Here is a 16,852-nt window from a genome sequence, read left to right on the forward strand (position 1 = left end):
TAAAATATCAGGGACGCACTCATGGGTGGAGGGTTTGGGCGTTACAACTCTCTCCAACATTTTATATAAGTATAGTTCTAGAAAAATTTTGACTTTTATGACATCACTTATTGGCTATCCTATTATCCATATTTACATACCTACAAAATGGTGGTATAACTACAAACAATCCCCTAAAAAAAATGTCATGCCATTATCCAGTTAAACACATTTCAAGACACTTCATTTAACCAATTCTCATCTCTAATAATAAGAAACCCTCGATAAAAAACTGAATTGGAGCAAACGTATCCAGCTCAAAGCCGAAAACGCAAATAGGGCTTTCTGGCAAAATCGCCGCGACATTGGCAGACTTTGGGGACCATCCTCGAAGGCTGTCCTGTGGCTGTACACTGCCGCGATTAGACCTATGTTCTGTTATGGAGCAATTGTCTGGTGGCCTAGAGCCAGACTCACCACAGCCGTAGCACTCCTTAATCATGTGCAAAGACTAGCGTGCCTTGCCTGCACGAGTGCGATGCGAACGACCCCCACAGCCGTCATGGAGGCCCTCTTGGATCTGCCTCCACTAGATCTCCACGTGAGAGAGCAGGCAAATGCAAATTCAACCTAGTACATTCTTACCATCCTTAGCAGCCACATTTTTTTGAGTGAAAAGTTCCAATCAAACGTTACTTTGATATTAATCATTGAATTTAGAGAATCAAATTCTATCACATTCAATTTAAAAAACATAATCATGCCATTTCAAATATTCAAATAGTTAAATATTAGTAGCTCCCAAAAATAGTAACTTAAAACATTTTAATTATGGTCGTTTTGTTGAATGTTTGCAGTCATTAAATATGGTTTTGTTGCATTGAACTGTTCTCAAAAATGCATTCAAATACAGGGGGTTTTATTTAAAAAAATGTACCATTTTGGCGCCCTACTTTGTGGGCGCACCCTGTATAATTCCAAATATTTTTAAAATGTGGAGAATATTCAACCATATCATAATACAAGAGCACTCTATCAAAAAATCTTATCTTCAAGGCATTAAATTACTCCGCCCAACCGTTGATTTGATTTGATAACCGCATGTGTGTGATTTAAAGATGTTAAATTATTTTTCTGAGGCCACATTGATTTTGATCAAAACATGTCAAAATCGTTTTTTATGCACCAAGATCATTGGGAAAAAGACCAAGAGCATTATCTCAATGACCAAAATTTGAACCGAAATAGAGACCTACATGTATTAATTAACATATTAGTTTTTAAGCTAATGATTCCTTAAAAATTTCTCCAAAAAATCTAAAATAATGCAAGAATAGTTGCCTACTTCATGCAATATTTCTTCAAGAGTTATTTTTATAAAAATGGCGCAACCTCGAACCTGATAGTGTACATAAATGCTGGGTACTAAAAGTATTAGGCTTGCAACATTCTTAATAAAAAATGTCCACTACAACAAACTTGTAAGTTGAGTAACATACAAAAGGAAACAGGAAAAAATTAGCATTCAACTAAAATGCTAAAGTTATGCAAAAACCAACCAAATATTTATTATACAGCTAATTTTAAATGTCCTTCAATTCCATTGTTGGTTTATACATCCCACATGCATATTAATCAAGGTAACTACAAACGCATAAGAAAAAGTAATTTAGTATAGGTACCTCAGAAATTGTTTTTTTTTACCTGTGTAGTATCATTTTTCAAATAATGGTACTAGGTCAATTAATTAGGTAATATAAAAATAAACAACTGGACTTACCGATGCTATAACACCCCCAACAATAGCAGCATTACGTTTATGTTTGTTTGATATTTTGTATCTTGTATACAACTTTCTTCCGACCCAAACTGGAATTCCTACAACACAAACTTAACAAAAAATACACACACGAATAAACAATTACCTATGATCATTGCGGGCACTGCGATACCAGCGATAAGGGCAATACCAACAGGCGCCCCGACCAATGTTCCGAGTTGCCATAAAATCTTTTTCTTGCGCGACCAAGGTTTCTTGCCCCAAAAAGTACAGCCTGACGGACTAAAACGGACATGAAAATTCCAAGGTGCCAAAATAAATGATACACACCTAAGATAATGTAAATCACTAATTTCTTTCATGCACAGCCAACAAAATTCGGCACCACAAACGGCACACATCATATGATTGCAGGAACCGTCGTCCATTTTCACTATCAGCACTTGACATCGTGGACACGGTTTGATATCATCTCCTTAAATTGTTCGATTAGTAACAGGAAGAAAACGGTCAATAATTTGTAGACTTACGATGTTGCGAATCTTGACTAAAACTAATTGAAGATGAGCGAACATTTGGTGATCGTTGAGCACGAGCTGCATCACAGGTTTGATTGGGATGCCATTCCGCTTTACAGTGGTAGCAGAAGTACGAGTTACATCCCGGTCTTTCACATTTGAGTTTTGGACAACTTGCACAACCACTTGCAATGACTGCAAATCTGGAAGCAAGTGCGTAATTTACAATTAAAAATGTTTGATATGACAAGTAAAAGCATGAGCAGACCAATACCACGATATTCATACAGAATTATATGGTATCATTTGATATAAAGCTACTACAAAGTCTATATGCAAATACTTTGTGCAGCAAGGGGAACATATACAATAATTTTTAGATGTGTTACCTGAGTAACCTTGAGGTTATTAATTTATTATTATTTAATATATCAGTACTACCTTGCTAGTTTACAGTTGAGGCAACACTATTTCAAATATCTTTCAATTGTTAATTATTTGTTTCTTTTGTTCTGTGTTAAATTAGTTATTTTGCCTTTTTTTTTGTAGCCCCTTGTGGCTTTTCTAACTTAGTATATATCACACCCACCTAATATTTGCCGGCCTGTATGGCACAGTTCAGTTAAAGCTGGACTGTGGTGCTAAGGGTCCCTGGTTCGAATCCGGGTTCGGGCATGGATATTTGTAAATGTATAGTGGGTTGGGTTGGTAGAGGAGCCTTGGCTGAAACCCCGCCCACTCAAAAATAAAGACAAAAAAATATGATGGCCATGACTTTTCACCTCGAGAAAAGAAGAAACACATTGTTTGCCATTAAAGCCTAATGAAATCTTTTATTACACAAAATTTCACATGAAAAGAGTTATTCTAAGGTACTATTCTCGCCTGGAGTGGCTACTACTACGTCGTAACACAATCATATGGTATAATATAAACAATATAAAAAAATGAAAAATAACACATTTTGATTAGGAAATTTACTAAGAGGTGGCGCTAGCGAACGTTATATTATTTAGTAAGAAGTAGTCAAATGAAAGTGAAATTCATGTGGTTCAAAAACCGTAGTTTGCAAGTGGGAATTAATCACTTATACACAAAATTGTGCTAAAAATAGTACACTTTTTTGTATTTTTTGTTTCAGAAATTAGTTTTCTTATATGTATTACATACATTACATGTTTCTACTATTTCACAACTTTCTCAAATATAGCTGTTTCCCACGCTAACAACTTATCAATTACCAAAAAAAAAAAAACTTTCATTCAATTGCTCTGCTAAACAAGACCGAGTTCATTAAATCAAACAAATTAAATTGAAGAGCGCAAACTAACATGAACTAGTAAAACCTATTACAAATTTGAACACCTGCCCACTCCCACAGAGTAAACAATAAACTTAACATCATGATTCATGATTTTAACTCCTACACATGGATTCTAATATTTAGATTTAGAACTTTATACACTCTATTAATCAATAAATGACTGGTGATTTGCATTGTCAAATTTAAGTTGACTTCAAGCATAAAATCCTTGGAGACAATGAAAAAATGCTTAAACTTGTCGAAGCAAACAGTCATTACTGATGAGCACTTATTTTATTTAAATGTCCGCAATTAACATTGAGATCATTCGACAATTTCAACAGTCACATAAATTATTAAAGCTTATTATCATTCAATTGAACTGGAATTGACACGCGTCATTAATACCTGAATTTAAAACGTTGTGTTACCATCAACAGTCTTAATGCCAAGTTTATTGATTTACTTTACTGTAAAACTGCACTCGCTTTTGTAGATAAAACTTGATCGTATCTCAACAGAGATGCAAGTATAATGTAGATATTGTGCTTTTCATTCATTACGTAATAAATTCTGTTCAGAGACAATTTGCTACCAAATTTAGAAGAACCCTTGCTGATCACAGTAGATTACTGGAAATCACCTGCGCAAAAGCAAAGAGCACATTTACACTCAATGTCAATGTCCTTATTTGTTGTGTTGTCAAATTAAATTTCCGAGATCAACCATGGTCAATGGGCCCATTTTTTGTGGTTCAAATTACTTGCATTTTCAAAGTCATCCAAGGTGAATGAGCTCCTTTTTGTGGTGTCAAATTACATTTCCGAGCACGGCCAAGATCAATGAACTTATTTTTATGGTGTCAAATTATATTTTCAAGGCTATCCAAAGTCAATGGCCCAATGTTTTGCAGTGTCAAAATGAATTTTAAGGTCATCCAATGCCAATGACTGTCGAATTACATTTTCACATTTTTAAGGTAATGTGCACAGTTTTTGGTATCAAATTACAATTTCAAGGGCATTAAAGGTCAATTTTCCCATTTTTGTAATTACATCTTATTGTTTCCGAGGTAATTAAAGTTCAATGATCTACTTCAAAGCCAATGGACTCATTCGCAAGGTTATCCAAAATTGTGGTGTCATATTTTACCTTCAAAGTAAGAGGGCAATGACAAAAATGATGCCATTGAACTTGGAAATGTAATTTGACACTATAAACAATGGCCTTGACCTTAAAGAACTAATTTGACAGTACAACTCCTATGTTCAATGACTTGGATGACCTTGAAAATGTAATTCAAGTCCCACATAGACATGGAGTCATTGGCCTTGGATGCCCTAAAAATTGTAATTTTCCAACAAATTGAGCCACTGCTCTTGACAATCTAGTTTGACACCACAAAAAATTCATTGTGGAAATTTGACACACCCAAATTCTAAATAGAAATTTTTACTACATGTAGTTCGTGCTCTCACAGAAAAAAATCTTTATATCGAGTCATAATTATGTACTTCTGGCAATCGTAATTCCGAGGTGAACATTAAAATACAAATAACAATCTAACTCAGTGAGAAAGTTCCGACATACACAACTCCTGGAAGATAATTTTAAATCAAAATTTTGTTTTACAAATCAAATCCGTGAGGCAAAAGTTAAAATGGTGATGTAATTGACTCATCTAAATCAACACACTAACCGCTAACTAATATACTTCCAGGTTAGTCAATTAATTAACCGCCTATGTTAGATAGTCAATCAATAATTACTTATTGAACGATTAATTGACCAATTGAAAGTGGAATTGTTGAAGACTGTTTGTTTCCTTAAATTCCATGCCGCGTGGTTTATTCGTAGTAATACTTTTAGTTTTGAGACTAACAATTTATTATTTCAGAAATAAACCTTCAAAACGGTATGCTACTAAAGAGATGACATTAGAAAATCGCGTCATTGGTAAAAAGGCTGTGGTTCGATTTCTACCAGGACGAAAAGAGGAAGATCGACGAACAAGTTGGGCGAAAGTTGCGACGTTCAACAACCAGCTGGAACGATACACGTTGATGTTTTTAGAAAAAATAGATTCTTGAAATTCATGACCTGATTTTCTGTCAAGGTTTTTGTCCTGAAGAAGGTTTCCCTGGTTGTTTGCGTAACATATTTTACATGTTCTTGTCTTTTCTTACGCACAAAATTATGAGTTTTTATTCAATTTCCTTTCTCATTTGTTAGTAGAAGATCGCGAGATGGACAACCTGTTACAAATAACTACCGAAACATTTTTTTTGTAATTAGTCAATAGAAGTTGTACTGCACTGTCTGTATGACTGCCTACATAAAATTGTAGCCACGGATCTATGCCCCTGTGTCATTGATTTTTGAATCAATTTCAGACCTACACAAACATACGCTAAAACACTGTAACATCTATTAAAAGTGCAAAATCGATCAAAAACTGGTCTGACATTGATTCACAAATCAATGACGCAGTGGCACAGATCTGTGGCTACAATTATACGTATTCTCTTCCATTGATTGCATTATGCTATGTAAACATACTTAATGATGACGTCGTAATACACCTATAGCTACTATATATATTATACCACAGCTGACTGCCATTTTGGAGCCCACTGACAATTAACGCTTGCCAAACGTTGCATTTCCTGCATGTATTGTCTTATCATTTGAAGAAATACTATTGCTTTTTTTAACGTTTATTAATACATAAAGGTATTTAAGGTAAGATTTTACACAATAAACAGTTTTTCTGTGCACAAATTTGGGCTGTCAATGGGCTCCAAAATGACAGACGAGTCTGCTTACCGTAATCAAGTACTGTAATACACCAATGACGTGTGCGCAAATTAAAGAAAACCTTACTATATTTTACCTATTCAAGTTCCTATTTTTATTGCACTTATCTTTCTTGTTTGTTATTAGGCTTTATTTATTACTTATATCCGAGTCCCTATGAAGCTTTTTTGTCCAGTTTCTTAATGTCTTCTGCTGTTAATGTCTAAAACCCCAATTAGTTCTTTGGCGAAAAAATTGGGCTGCCACTTTTATTTGAGTCATTTATGATCAATATATTTTGTCTACTAGTTTTTCCGATATTTAGATTTGCACCGACTAACGGCCACTTACCTCAGGGAAAGTGAAAGTGTCATTTATTTAATTTTGAAAGATCAATCACGAATGTCTATTGTCACTTGGGATTTAATCACACAGATGTGGATAATGTAATAGCGTCTAATGGGACAAAGGTGCAATCCTGCAGTGGTCTAATAATACTCGCCTTTTATACTTAAAAATAAATTCATACAAATTTGGTATGTGCCAATATCACATCTCATACAATTTGTAGTATTGAACAGTTTTGCTATATATTTCTGTATGAATACCAATGTCTTACTCTGTTTAATTACAATGTACCTACCTGCAATCAGGTGCCGGACACCACCTAGTATCAGGATCCACCGCCAACACTCTTCTAACCATGAAATCTTCATACTTTTCATACAGCACACTATCATTTACAATGTTACGAATCTCTGAAATGACGAAATTTATGTTCTATTGTCATAATACAATAAATCGCATGTATTAAATAAGTTAAAAGATCTTTACTACAGTCATTTACCATTGGGATGTAATCTCTCCAAGCATTCAGGGCACGAAATAGAAACTCTCGACTCGGTTATTTCGACACGAAGATACTGCTGCAAACAAGGCAAACAAGAGCGATGCCCACATGCCATGATTTCGCATAATTCTTCAATGGGAAATTCGGTAAGACATAATGGGCACTCCATCGGCAAAGTCCCATCCCCACTCTATAAATTAGATTTTAATACCGATTTGGGGACAGGCAACTGTTTACTTTTGTACTGGTGGTTAAGACTGACGTTCTACTGTTAGCTTCGTGAAGTTCTACATTGTGTCCAAGTCCGCAACTATGGAGCTCACGTTCCACATCACGAGAATGTTCTGAACGTGTATCGGCCATATCTTTACTATTCCCTAAAAATGAATATATTAAACATAACTGAATTCATACGATTATCATACAATACAAAGCTTATTTGCTTTATTAGGTACCAATAAAAAGTCATTCTTTTTGCAACAAACATAATTATGTAATTATTTTAATTCGTCTTCACAACTAAAGTAAGCACTTCCTCACTGAGTAATGTAATTGGTGTTTATTATAAAGTTGCGCGTACTAGATTTGCAATTCTTTTTGTTTGTGATTCCTCAACAAGAAAGAAATGTAGAACATTTACTATAATAAACCATCTGCCCAAGTTAGCCTTTGTTGCAATTAACGGCAAATTGTTAAACATAAAAAATTGCGCAATTTAATGAGATTTAATTATCATCGCGTGTAACTGTAATACATCCAAATTCACTGGCTTGTAGAAGTTACGAATAGCATAATTAAAATATGTAACGAAGATAGTACCTGATAACATCGCGCGCGTGTCCTTTCCTATTTATTTTCAACACATCTTTTCACACTATACGATTGCATAGTTTAGAAAAGTTTATTCGAGGTATCTGTTATTTCCGAACCATTTAAAACACAATCACTGACAAGTGGCTGTTGGAATGAAGTGTGATTGAATTCTAAGATAACCAAAATGATAAAAAATTACATCAAATGCATAAGGTTGGTTGCACTTAAAATTGACAAACACCCGTATTTATAGTCGGAAATCGAGACCTTTGCTTTTTCAATTCATGACAGAGTTGTGTACTACTCCAAACATGAGTCTTATATAAACTAGTGAGTACAGATTGGACCTATGATTAGATTATCTTATCGTATGTTTTTTTTGTGGCAAGTATATGCTTTTTATGCAAGATATTTAATGAAAATCGGAAATTATGTTCGTTTTAGAATTATTTTATTACAATACCTGAATGCCTACACCAAAATACCATTTATAAAAAAAACGTAGAGCTGGACAGAATGCTTTGAAACAGTATTTGAATACTAAACACTTTTGCGTCTAGTATGAACTTACTCAAATACTTTAAAATGTATTCCAATACTATCAAAAGTATTTCATTACTTTGAAATGTATCTAAATACTTTTATTGAATATTTAGATAGTTCTCAAAGTATTTGAATACTTTGTGAAGTATTTGAATAAGTACTAAATATTTGTAAAAGTATTTGAGATAAAAATACAAATACTGCTTCCATAAAAGTTTTACACCGTATTTTAATACATTTTTTGTATTTTTTTTATTTTAACTAAATTTGAGAGGTTTTTTTTATTAAAAAATGATAAAAAAAGGCGCAAAATATTGAAATTTATTTTTATTTTTTATGTCTTACTACCCATGTAAGATCGAAAAAAGTAAAAACTGCCTATGTGAGATAGAAGCCAGTGGCGTAATAAAAATTTTTTTTTTGCACCACCGTTTCTGAGATTTGAATCAAAGGTGGTTTTTTTTTCTAATGCAACACCCTGTATATTTAACGTCAATTTTTGCAATCTTTTTCTTGATTACATTAATGTAATTATCAATCACAATCTATACTTTTTTATATGATTATATGGTATACAGTGTCCCAGAACGCGTGGGATTGCATGGGTAACTTTCTTATTATTAAAGACAGAGAATTGGTTCATGGACAATGTTTTGCAGTTTTAGATACTTTCCTTTTGGAAATTGAAAATGTCGAATAGGTTCGACGTAAATTTAAAAAAAAAACTAAAATTGGTTATTTCCTTGAATGTCTTTTTTGACGTTTTATTTTAAATTTTAATTTAATTAACATTTTCATACGAAGTCTATTATTACTATATACTTTCTTTTTTAAAAGAAATATCAAAAATTTTCGAGCGTTATTAAACGGAGGATTCAGTTGCCGGTAACCGAATAACTGGAATCTTTATCAATTCGCTAAAATAAATTTTTTTTTATTCTAAAATGAGCTGTTTATATGTACTTTGGATACTTTATTAAATTAAAATTGTTAAAAATGGATCATACGATAGAAGGGCATGACCTTGAATTTAATCCAACTTTTTTTAATAACATTTTGCTGTATTTTGTGAAATTAGAGTAATTTACTACCAATTTTTGGCGGTACATTATTTAAATTTTGATGCTTTGGGACTAATAAAAAAAGATTCGCATTTGTTACATACTTAAAAGACCACAGTGTATAATGTATTTTATGAACAATCATCGAAAATGAAGACATGGCTGCTCTCAAACAATTTTTGACCGAAGTAAAAATGACTGCATTTCTGTTGAATTAGCGCAGTGGTTCCAAAACTTCCTTCCATGCCGCCCCCTTTCCGAAAACTAAAATTGCCCACGCCCACCTTCTCCGATTAAAAAATGAAAACTGCTTTTACAACAAAAAAACGTATTTGCATTTCACGCATTTCTAAGAAATTGCATTTTTGACTTTTTTCGCAAAGGTGTAATATTTCCCGAGTTTTGGTTAAATTAATGACCTGTATCTAATATACAGGAGGGAAAGGAATCTATTGAAGAAAGCGTATTATTGTTTTTGATACAGGACACATGTTCTTGGAATCTGGTGGAGAATTTTCGACCGGTCTGGCCTATGTAGAATAATTGGCAGGAGTATCTTTTGGTGTGGGAGAAGGTTTTGATATTTTTGGTAGCTTTAAAAAACTAGATGAATATTGTATTTTTTGAAAATGTTTTTAAAGGAGTTGGATGATTGACCGATAAAGGGTAGGCAGAAAAAGGATTGTTTTTTTATCAGATAAGTGGGACAAACAAGTAGATTTATTAAAGTTGTGTTGGTAGAGGGATTTGTGTTGGCGTTTGGAGATAAGTTCTACGGGGTAATTGGCATTGGTAGCAATTTGATAAATGCATTTAGGTTCCAGATTAAACTGTACAACTAACTGCAAGTTAAATATTATTATAATAGACAGTAATTAAGAGAACAAAAATGCTTCCCCATGACAAAATCTGTTTTTACTACTCTTAATAATACAAACAGTTCTGTATCATGTTTATTTGCCAAAGTAAGTACAATGAACCTTATATCATTGTAAACAGAAAAAATGCACTTTTTAAAAATGTCTCAGCCACCTATAATTACCATTAAAAAAAATGTAAGTTTACGTTATAACTCAAAAATTAAGAAGAATAAATATTAATAAATGTATCTTATTAAGCGGAAAAAATCTACAGTTTTTGTTCTTTGCATATTTCTGTATTTCTAATACTAACGATTCTACAACAGGTAAATGTGAAACATCACTAAATCTGTTTTTCGCTCATATCTAGTAAACTGTGAATTTTTTTCAAAAAACAAAAGCATACCTTGAATAAGCTTTTAAAACGACAACTCTTTCCTCATTTAACTGAATTTAAATGTCCTACGGTTTCCGAGATCCTAATGCTTAAAATGAAAAAAACTCATCCTGTATGTATGTATGTATAATCGACCATTTTTTCAATTTTTCGAGAAAAATCATTTTTATAAAGTCGCACTTCGTTTCAAGTCCAAATGTTAACAAAAAGATCTGCGTGGAGCGACTTTTCAGAATCTTTTGAAAAATCTTTGTCGCAGTTTTAAGAAATAATTCTACAAAACTCAGAAATCTTATAAATGTTACTATAGAATTTACCAATATGATATTGTGGATTTTAAAAAGATATGTATGGGAACGAGACAAATTTTTGGTGTTTTTGCTGTAACAAAGTGTAATTTTTTCAAATCAATCTTGTCAATTGAGTGTCATAATTTTATTAGAAAGCTTTTACGAAACATTTTTAGTATTTTCAGAAATATGACCAGAAAACTTATTAGAAAACATCTATTTAAAACTTGAGCAGTCTTATTTTACCAGTAATCTGGCAGTACTGAAGTTCCCGTTTGAATACGGGTTCGGGAATGGACATTTGTAAACGTATAGTGGGTTGGGAGAGTAGAACGACCTTGGCTAAATCCCCGTCCACACAAAATAAAATAAATAATATTGAAAAAATTTTAACACAAACCTTTCTTGCGAACCAGAACTATTCTTATAAACTTACTTTGAAATTACCCTAGAAATCTTGAACTTTTTAGGAATCTTGAGTCTCCAGGAAAAGTACCTACTGTTACATTAGTCCGGACCTCTTAATTGTTGTACAGGTTTACGCGAATCTTCCTAAGCCTAACTAAAACATGGTAGATAAGTTGGGAGTTGTCAGAGTAACGTGACAACACAATGGGGGCATCCCGGCTTCATTTTTTATTTCTGATCTACAAAGTACATTCACAATAAAAAGACCCGTGTGTCCTCAATTTTTATTTGCGACCCAAACCCAAAATAAATCATTGAAAAGCTGTGTTTTTAGTCCGAATTTGAAACGCTTCAGTCTAAATACGTCATAAACCTACAACCAATCACGTAGAAGTGAGCCGGCAACCTTGTGCAAGGATCTGACGTTTTAAGAGACATGTTTAACTGCATCTAACGCGAAAGTGACAAGTGCCTGCAGCGACGTCGGAAGTATGGGTCAGAGGGGGCGAGTCGCCCTCTCAGTTTTTACACAGGGGGGGCCGCGCCCCCTCTAGATAAATCACTCAAAAGCGACTAACACGTCTTCTACTGCATGATGTGCATGCAGAAATTACAAAAAGTGTGGAAGTAGAGGATATACAGGGTGTTTACGGTCTTCTCTGTATCCTTATTTTAAGGGGCGGCAGTACAGCTCAAAACCCCAAAACATCTTAGTAAAAAATAATTTAAGTGGACAATGCTGATTGAGTAGTAACATTGCTAGATTTGTACACAGATTAATCATTTATTATAAAAAATAAAACAAATATTATCTCGCTTATTAAATAACTTTTACTAAGGTGTGGGGTTTGTCGACTCCTTTTGAGCTGTACTGCCGCCCCTTAAAATGATACAGAGAAGACCGTAAACCGAAAAGATTTGCCAGCAAAACTGCGGAAAAGCGGAAAGTTTTTGGATATATTTAATTTTGTATACTTGCTTTTCTTTACAATGCTCAATAGTGCAATAAATAGAAACAACATTTTTGTAACTTTTGTATGTTCTAGTTCTTCATTATTTTTTAAATAAAATATTAATGATCTATGGCTATGGTTTTCTCAATCGAGTCAAGTATCTCTGAGTTGCTCAGTTGCATATAACTAGACATCCTCCGACACTTTTTTTAATTTTTTTCAAATGTTTTCTTTCAAAAATACATTATTTGATTGATTAAATAAACAGGTTTCAGGGTCACTCAAAAACCCACTGCTTTGCATTAATTCGTACACAATTTTGCATGGGAGGGACCTTTCAGACTCCATGGTCGCTGATTTTTGCCCCCCCCCCCCCCCCCCCCAACCGTTATACACTTCCGACGTCGCTGAGTGCCTGTGGCAGGTGACGCAAGTTACAAATGACATTCTCCTGCAATATTGCCAAGTCGTTATGTCATCTGAATGGTTCTAGGAGCTGATTGGTCGGGCTTATTGCGTCACAGAGCCCGCCACAATCATATCGTTTTGAATAAACCCTTAAAACCGCACATGTTCATTATTTTTTTGATAATCAGCCTTTATTTTTAAATAAACTTTTACTGTCCAAAAAAATGTTTTATGGTTTCAGGTACACGCTTATTAAATTAGAACTACGAAATTCAACTATGCTGTAAACCCCCATTCAATCATTTTTTCTACTCTCTCGAAAAGGCACGTTGATCGGTCCGGTACTGTCCAATTCAATTTTTAAAGCGAGAACATTTTTATTATCGTCATAATTCATTTCAATACTACCTTTACCTTGACAGCACCCCGTTGTGTATAACAACACCCTTTGTTCGTTGGTACTGAATCCCATAAATAGATGATTATAGTTTCAAATATTGCTTGTAAATAAAGACATTACAACAAAATAGATAAACTATCTAAAATGCTATAAAAAAAAGTTAACCATTTGACAAATATGTTCAAGGATCTTTGCGTTATTAGTGACGCGACAATTCGGCTTACCAATGATGTAAGTAAATAGTAACACAATTGTATTGCCTACCTCTATTGTGATAAACCTACCTTGATTTTTGTGATATTTAGATGAGGTAGACATACTACGTGTAGGAGGAAATCTTCTTCCTACAATGGGACTCGCATACAAGAGGCGTCGCAGCGAGAATCTCGAAAACCCCCTTTTACGCTGCGCCGCAACACAAGGTGGTTCACCTTCCAGAGACTTCCTCATCTTCTTTTTTGAATAGTTTTCGACTCGGTTCTCCGGTTAATGATGCGATGCCTCCATATTCCAGTAGATTTGATAATTACGCCTGCAAAAAATTACGTACGTTAGCCCTCACATTAAAAAAAAGTTTGCGATTAATCACGACAACCTTCGATACACAAATTTGTAAAAATACCTTTACGTAGTGGAAAGCAATCGTGATACATTCCCAGTCATGAATTTTGCAAGGTCTATTGCACGATTGCAAAAAAAACGTACATTCCGATCTATGTATAATTTAAACGCTCATCGTCGATATCTGTTTTCTGTACAAAAAATGGAGGTCGATAATTTCACCAAAGTCCTTGTCCGCAAAATTATTATCGGCCTGCAACGTACGTATGTTTTTGCGGTAATCGCTCAATAACGTCACGGTATTATACATGGCTAATACCGTAAGTGCTACAAATAATTGCAAATCAACGTGACCTATTAAATTCCATTGAAAGAGTACTAAACTCGTACGAAATGAATTGGACAACTATTTTAATAAGGAGTGTCACGAAATCTCGGTTACTTTGACCTCAAATGACGGATTCATTTTTCACACGTAATCTCATACTCAATCTTTGGTAATGCCTAAATTCGAACTTTCCCAAACAAAATTTTTGGAGGGTGAAAATTTGTACTATCAGTGATGGTTATGCTCGTGGTTATGGCATTGGTCCATTCTCTTTATCATGGTTGCCGTTATACCCAACCTAAAATTTAACTTAAAAATGACACAGAAGATTGCAATGCCTGCTTGTATTACACAACTTTATTTACATTTTAATTGCGGAACGTGTCTACGAGAGCAAAGTGGCTGCTACATTTAAAAGTATTTTGCTACCACATTTCAATTTAACATTTACAGAGCGAGAACAGTAATGCAAATAAAAAACAATTTATGAATTACAGCATGAGCGTTTTGAATGTTAAAAACATAAGCCATTTATTTACGGGTACAGAGCAGTACGTTCGCATCAAAATATATCCAAATCCATTACCAAGTAGCTACTTACTGTCAGCTCGCATTGAGCAACTAAAATTTCTCATTTTTCCAAGAAAATTGCTGCATAGATCATCATTTTGACAACGGGACACCGAGTGGCAAAATTTTGATCCTGTAAGAGATTGCCATTTAAACTCATTTTTCGAGTTTTCAATGACCTTATCCTAATATTCCATGAGTATGTTTTGTAAAAAAATTCACAGATTTCGCAAATCCATGCAACCATCAGAGACATTGGAAATGAGAACCGTATAACGCCATATGTACAACACAAATTTCAATCGGATCATTTGCTCTACTCGCTCGCAGCCTCGCTCGTGTCGCAAACGTCATCCTAATCCTAATCCTAATACCTTTGTTTATTCGTATATCATTAGACGAGAAAAAAATCTTTCGATTGGTGTCATTATAAACCCTCTAAGTTAAGGTTTGGATTTAGAGAATATAGACAACGGGTGATGCACATGTAATTCAATGGGGCGTACATTGCCTCTGAACTTCATTCACCATTCCATAAGCAAGGGGTGTATATAATCGGAAAAATATACATTAGGTAGATAGATGTACAGAGCATAGTTTCCATACAATATAAACTGATATTTTGTCCATGTTTAAAAAATCTAGAAAACATGCGTCAAAAGAGTTCATACTTTAGGAATTAATTGCCAAAATTAGGGAGCATTTTAAGCAATACGAGTGTATGGGATCGATAGCGTGAATACTTATCTATATTTTGACAATTTATGTGAAGCTCAAAAGTTTTCATAAAAAAAGTGGTGAATGAAGTTCTGAAAAATGGGCATGTAAACTGGAGAAATTGAAATAAACTACGCAGCTGTGACTAATATTGCGGTCAACAGTGTAGCTTCTTTCTCACAGAGGGTGCCACCAAGAGTTTTATGAAGTCAGTAAATAATACGATAAAGATATGAAATAGGTAAGCGCTTTTATCTTGCGATGGAGTTGTTCTTACTTTTTAACTAGGCTAGTACTGTGTAATGGGGATAATAAAAGACAAACATTTACGAGCAAAAAAAACTAGCAGGCTATGTAAGTTGCCTATGTTAAATCATTTAGCGATTCTCTTTCAAGGTTGAACAGAGCGTGCGTGTGATAGTAGAATTTGCTGACAGTAAGAAAAAGATCGTTCACTGGTATATTTTTATTTTGTCAACTACTTGCTCCGAAATTTATTTGGTTTCTCTTTCCTATTCATTGCAAAAGGTACCTCCTCTACCTATCGCTTTATGAAATAAATAATAGAAATGGGGATAGGTTTTCTTTACAACAAATATCAAAATTTGACGTTATTTTTAGAACAAAGGGCTGTATATTGGTTGTTGATGTCTGGCAAGCTGCGACCTTGTGTGGGATTTATTTGTAATGCGATTTGTTTGACCGTCTTCCTTATTCTTTATCTTTGCTCACTGCAGATTAAAATACCGTAATTTATAATCCATACCTTGCTGCAAATTAAATTTTTTGAACTTCAATAGTTGAATAAAGCTCTTTATTCAATGATAGTACCTATTACATATTAGTATTAGTTTAGTGTAATGTGTAATAATTGACCTATACAGGGTGATTCAAATTCAAAGGCCACCTTGGGGATCTCTGTAAGAGATAGGTAGAGGTAGTTTACATTTGACAAAGTTACCCTTGATGGTAACATCATCTATTTTTAATAAGAAATAACGTTAATTCGTAAAAACGCAAGAAACTACTTACGTACGTTAGTTAAGACAAAGGCAAAAAAAGTTATTTTTTAAAAAAATTGATGTGTACATTTTTAAAATCAGAAAAAAATTCTCTATCAAATGACACAAAAAATAAAAATTACTTCCATAAGAAACAAAGTTGATGATAGTTAACCGGCGACGAAACGTCAAACTTCAAATTTAAAAGTAGCATCTTGTAGAGGGAAAAAGTGGCCATAATAATGTGTCATTTATTATTAAATATCTTTGTATATAACTTCAGTAAAAAACAAAAACGATTTTCAAAATTTCGTTT

At 33.8% G+C, this 16,852-nt stretch overlaps 1 protein-coding gene across 3 annotated transcripts in view; it reads right to left on the minus strand.

Moving 5' to 3' along the window:
- Positions 1 to 1,759: 1,759 nt before the first annotated feature.
- LOC116163355 (E3 ubiquitin-protein ligase RNF19A-like) overlaps positions 1,760 to 16,852 on the minus strand; it is a gene marked incomplete at its 3' end in the record, with an annotated part of 50,833 nt that continues 35,740 nt past the window's right edge. Inside the window, 9 exon segments of one of the 3 annotated variants that reach the window (XM_031477243.1) lie at positions 1,760 to 1,857; positions 1,905 to 2,041; positions 2,090 to 2,234; positions 2,290 to 2,480; positions 7,020 to 7,134; positions 7,224 to 7,416; positions 7,464 to 7,603; positions 13,644 to 13,891; positions 13,982 to 14,103. In XM_031477243.1, the coding sequence (XP_031333103.1) occupies positions 1,760 to 1,857; positions 1,905 to 2,041; positions 2,090 to 2,234; positions 2,290 to 2,480; positions 7,020 to 7,134; positions 7,224 to 7,416; positions 7,464 to 7,603; positions 13,644 to 13,809 (1,185 nt within the window). 3 annotated transcript variants of the gene reach the window in all.

The sequence above is a fragment of the Photinus pyralis genome, unplaced genomic scaffold (genome assembly GCF_008802855.1).
Source record: "Photinus pyralis isolate 1611_PpyrPB1 unplaced genomic scaffold, Ppyr1.3 Ppyr1.4_LG2, whole genome shotgun sequence".
Classification (NCBI taxonomy): domain Eukaryota; kingdom Metazoa; phylum Arthropoda; class Insecta; order Coleoptera; family Lampyridae; genus Photinus; species Photinus pyralis.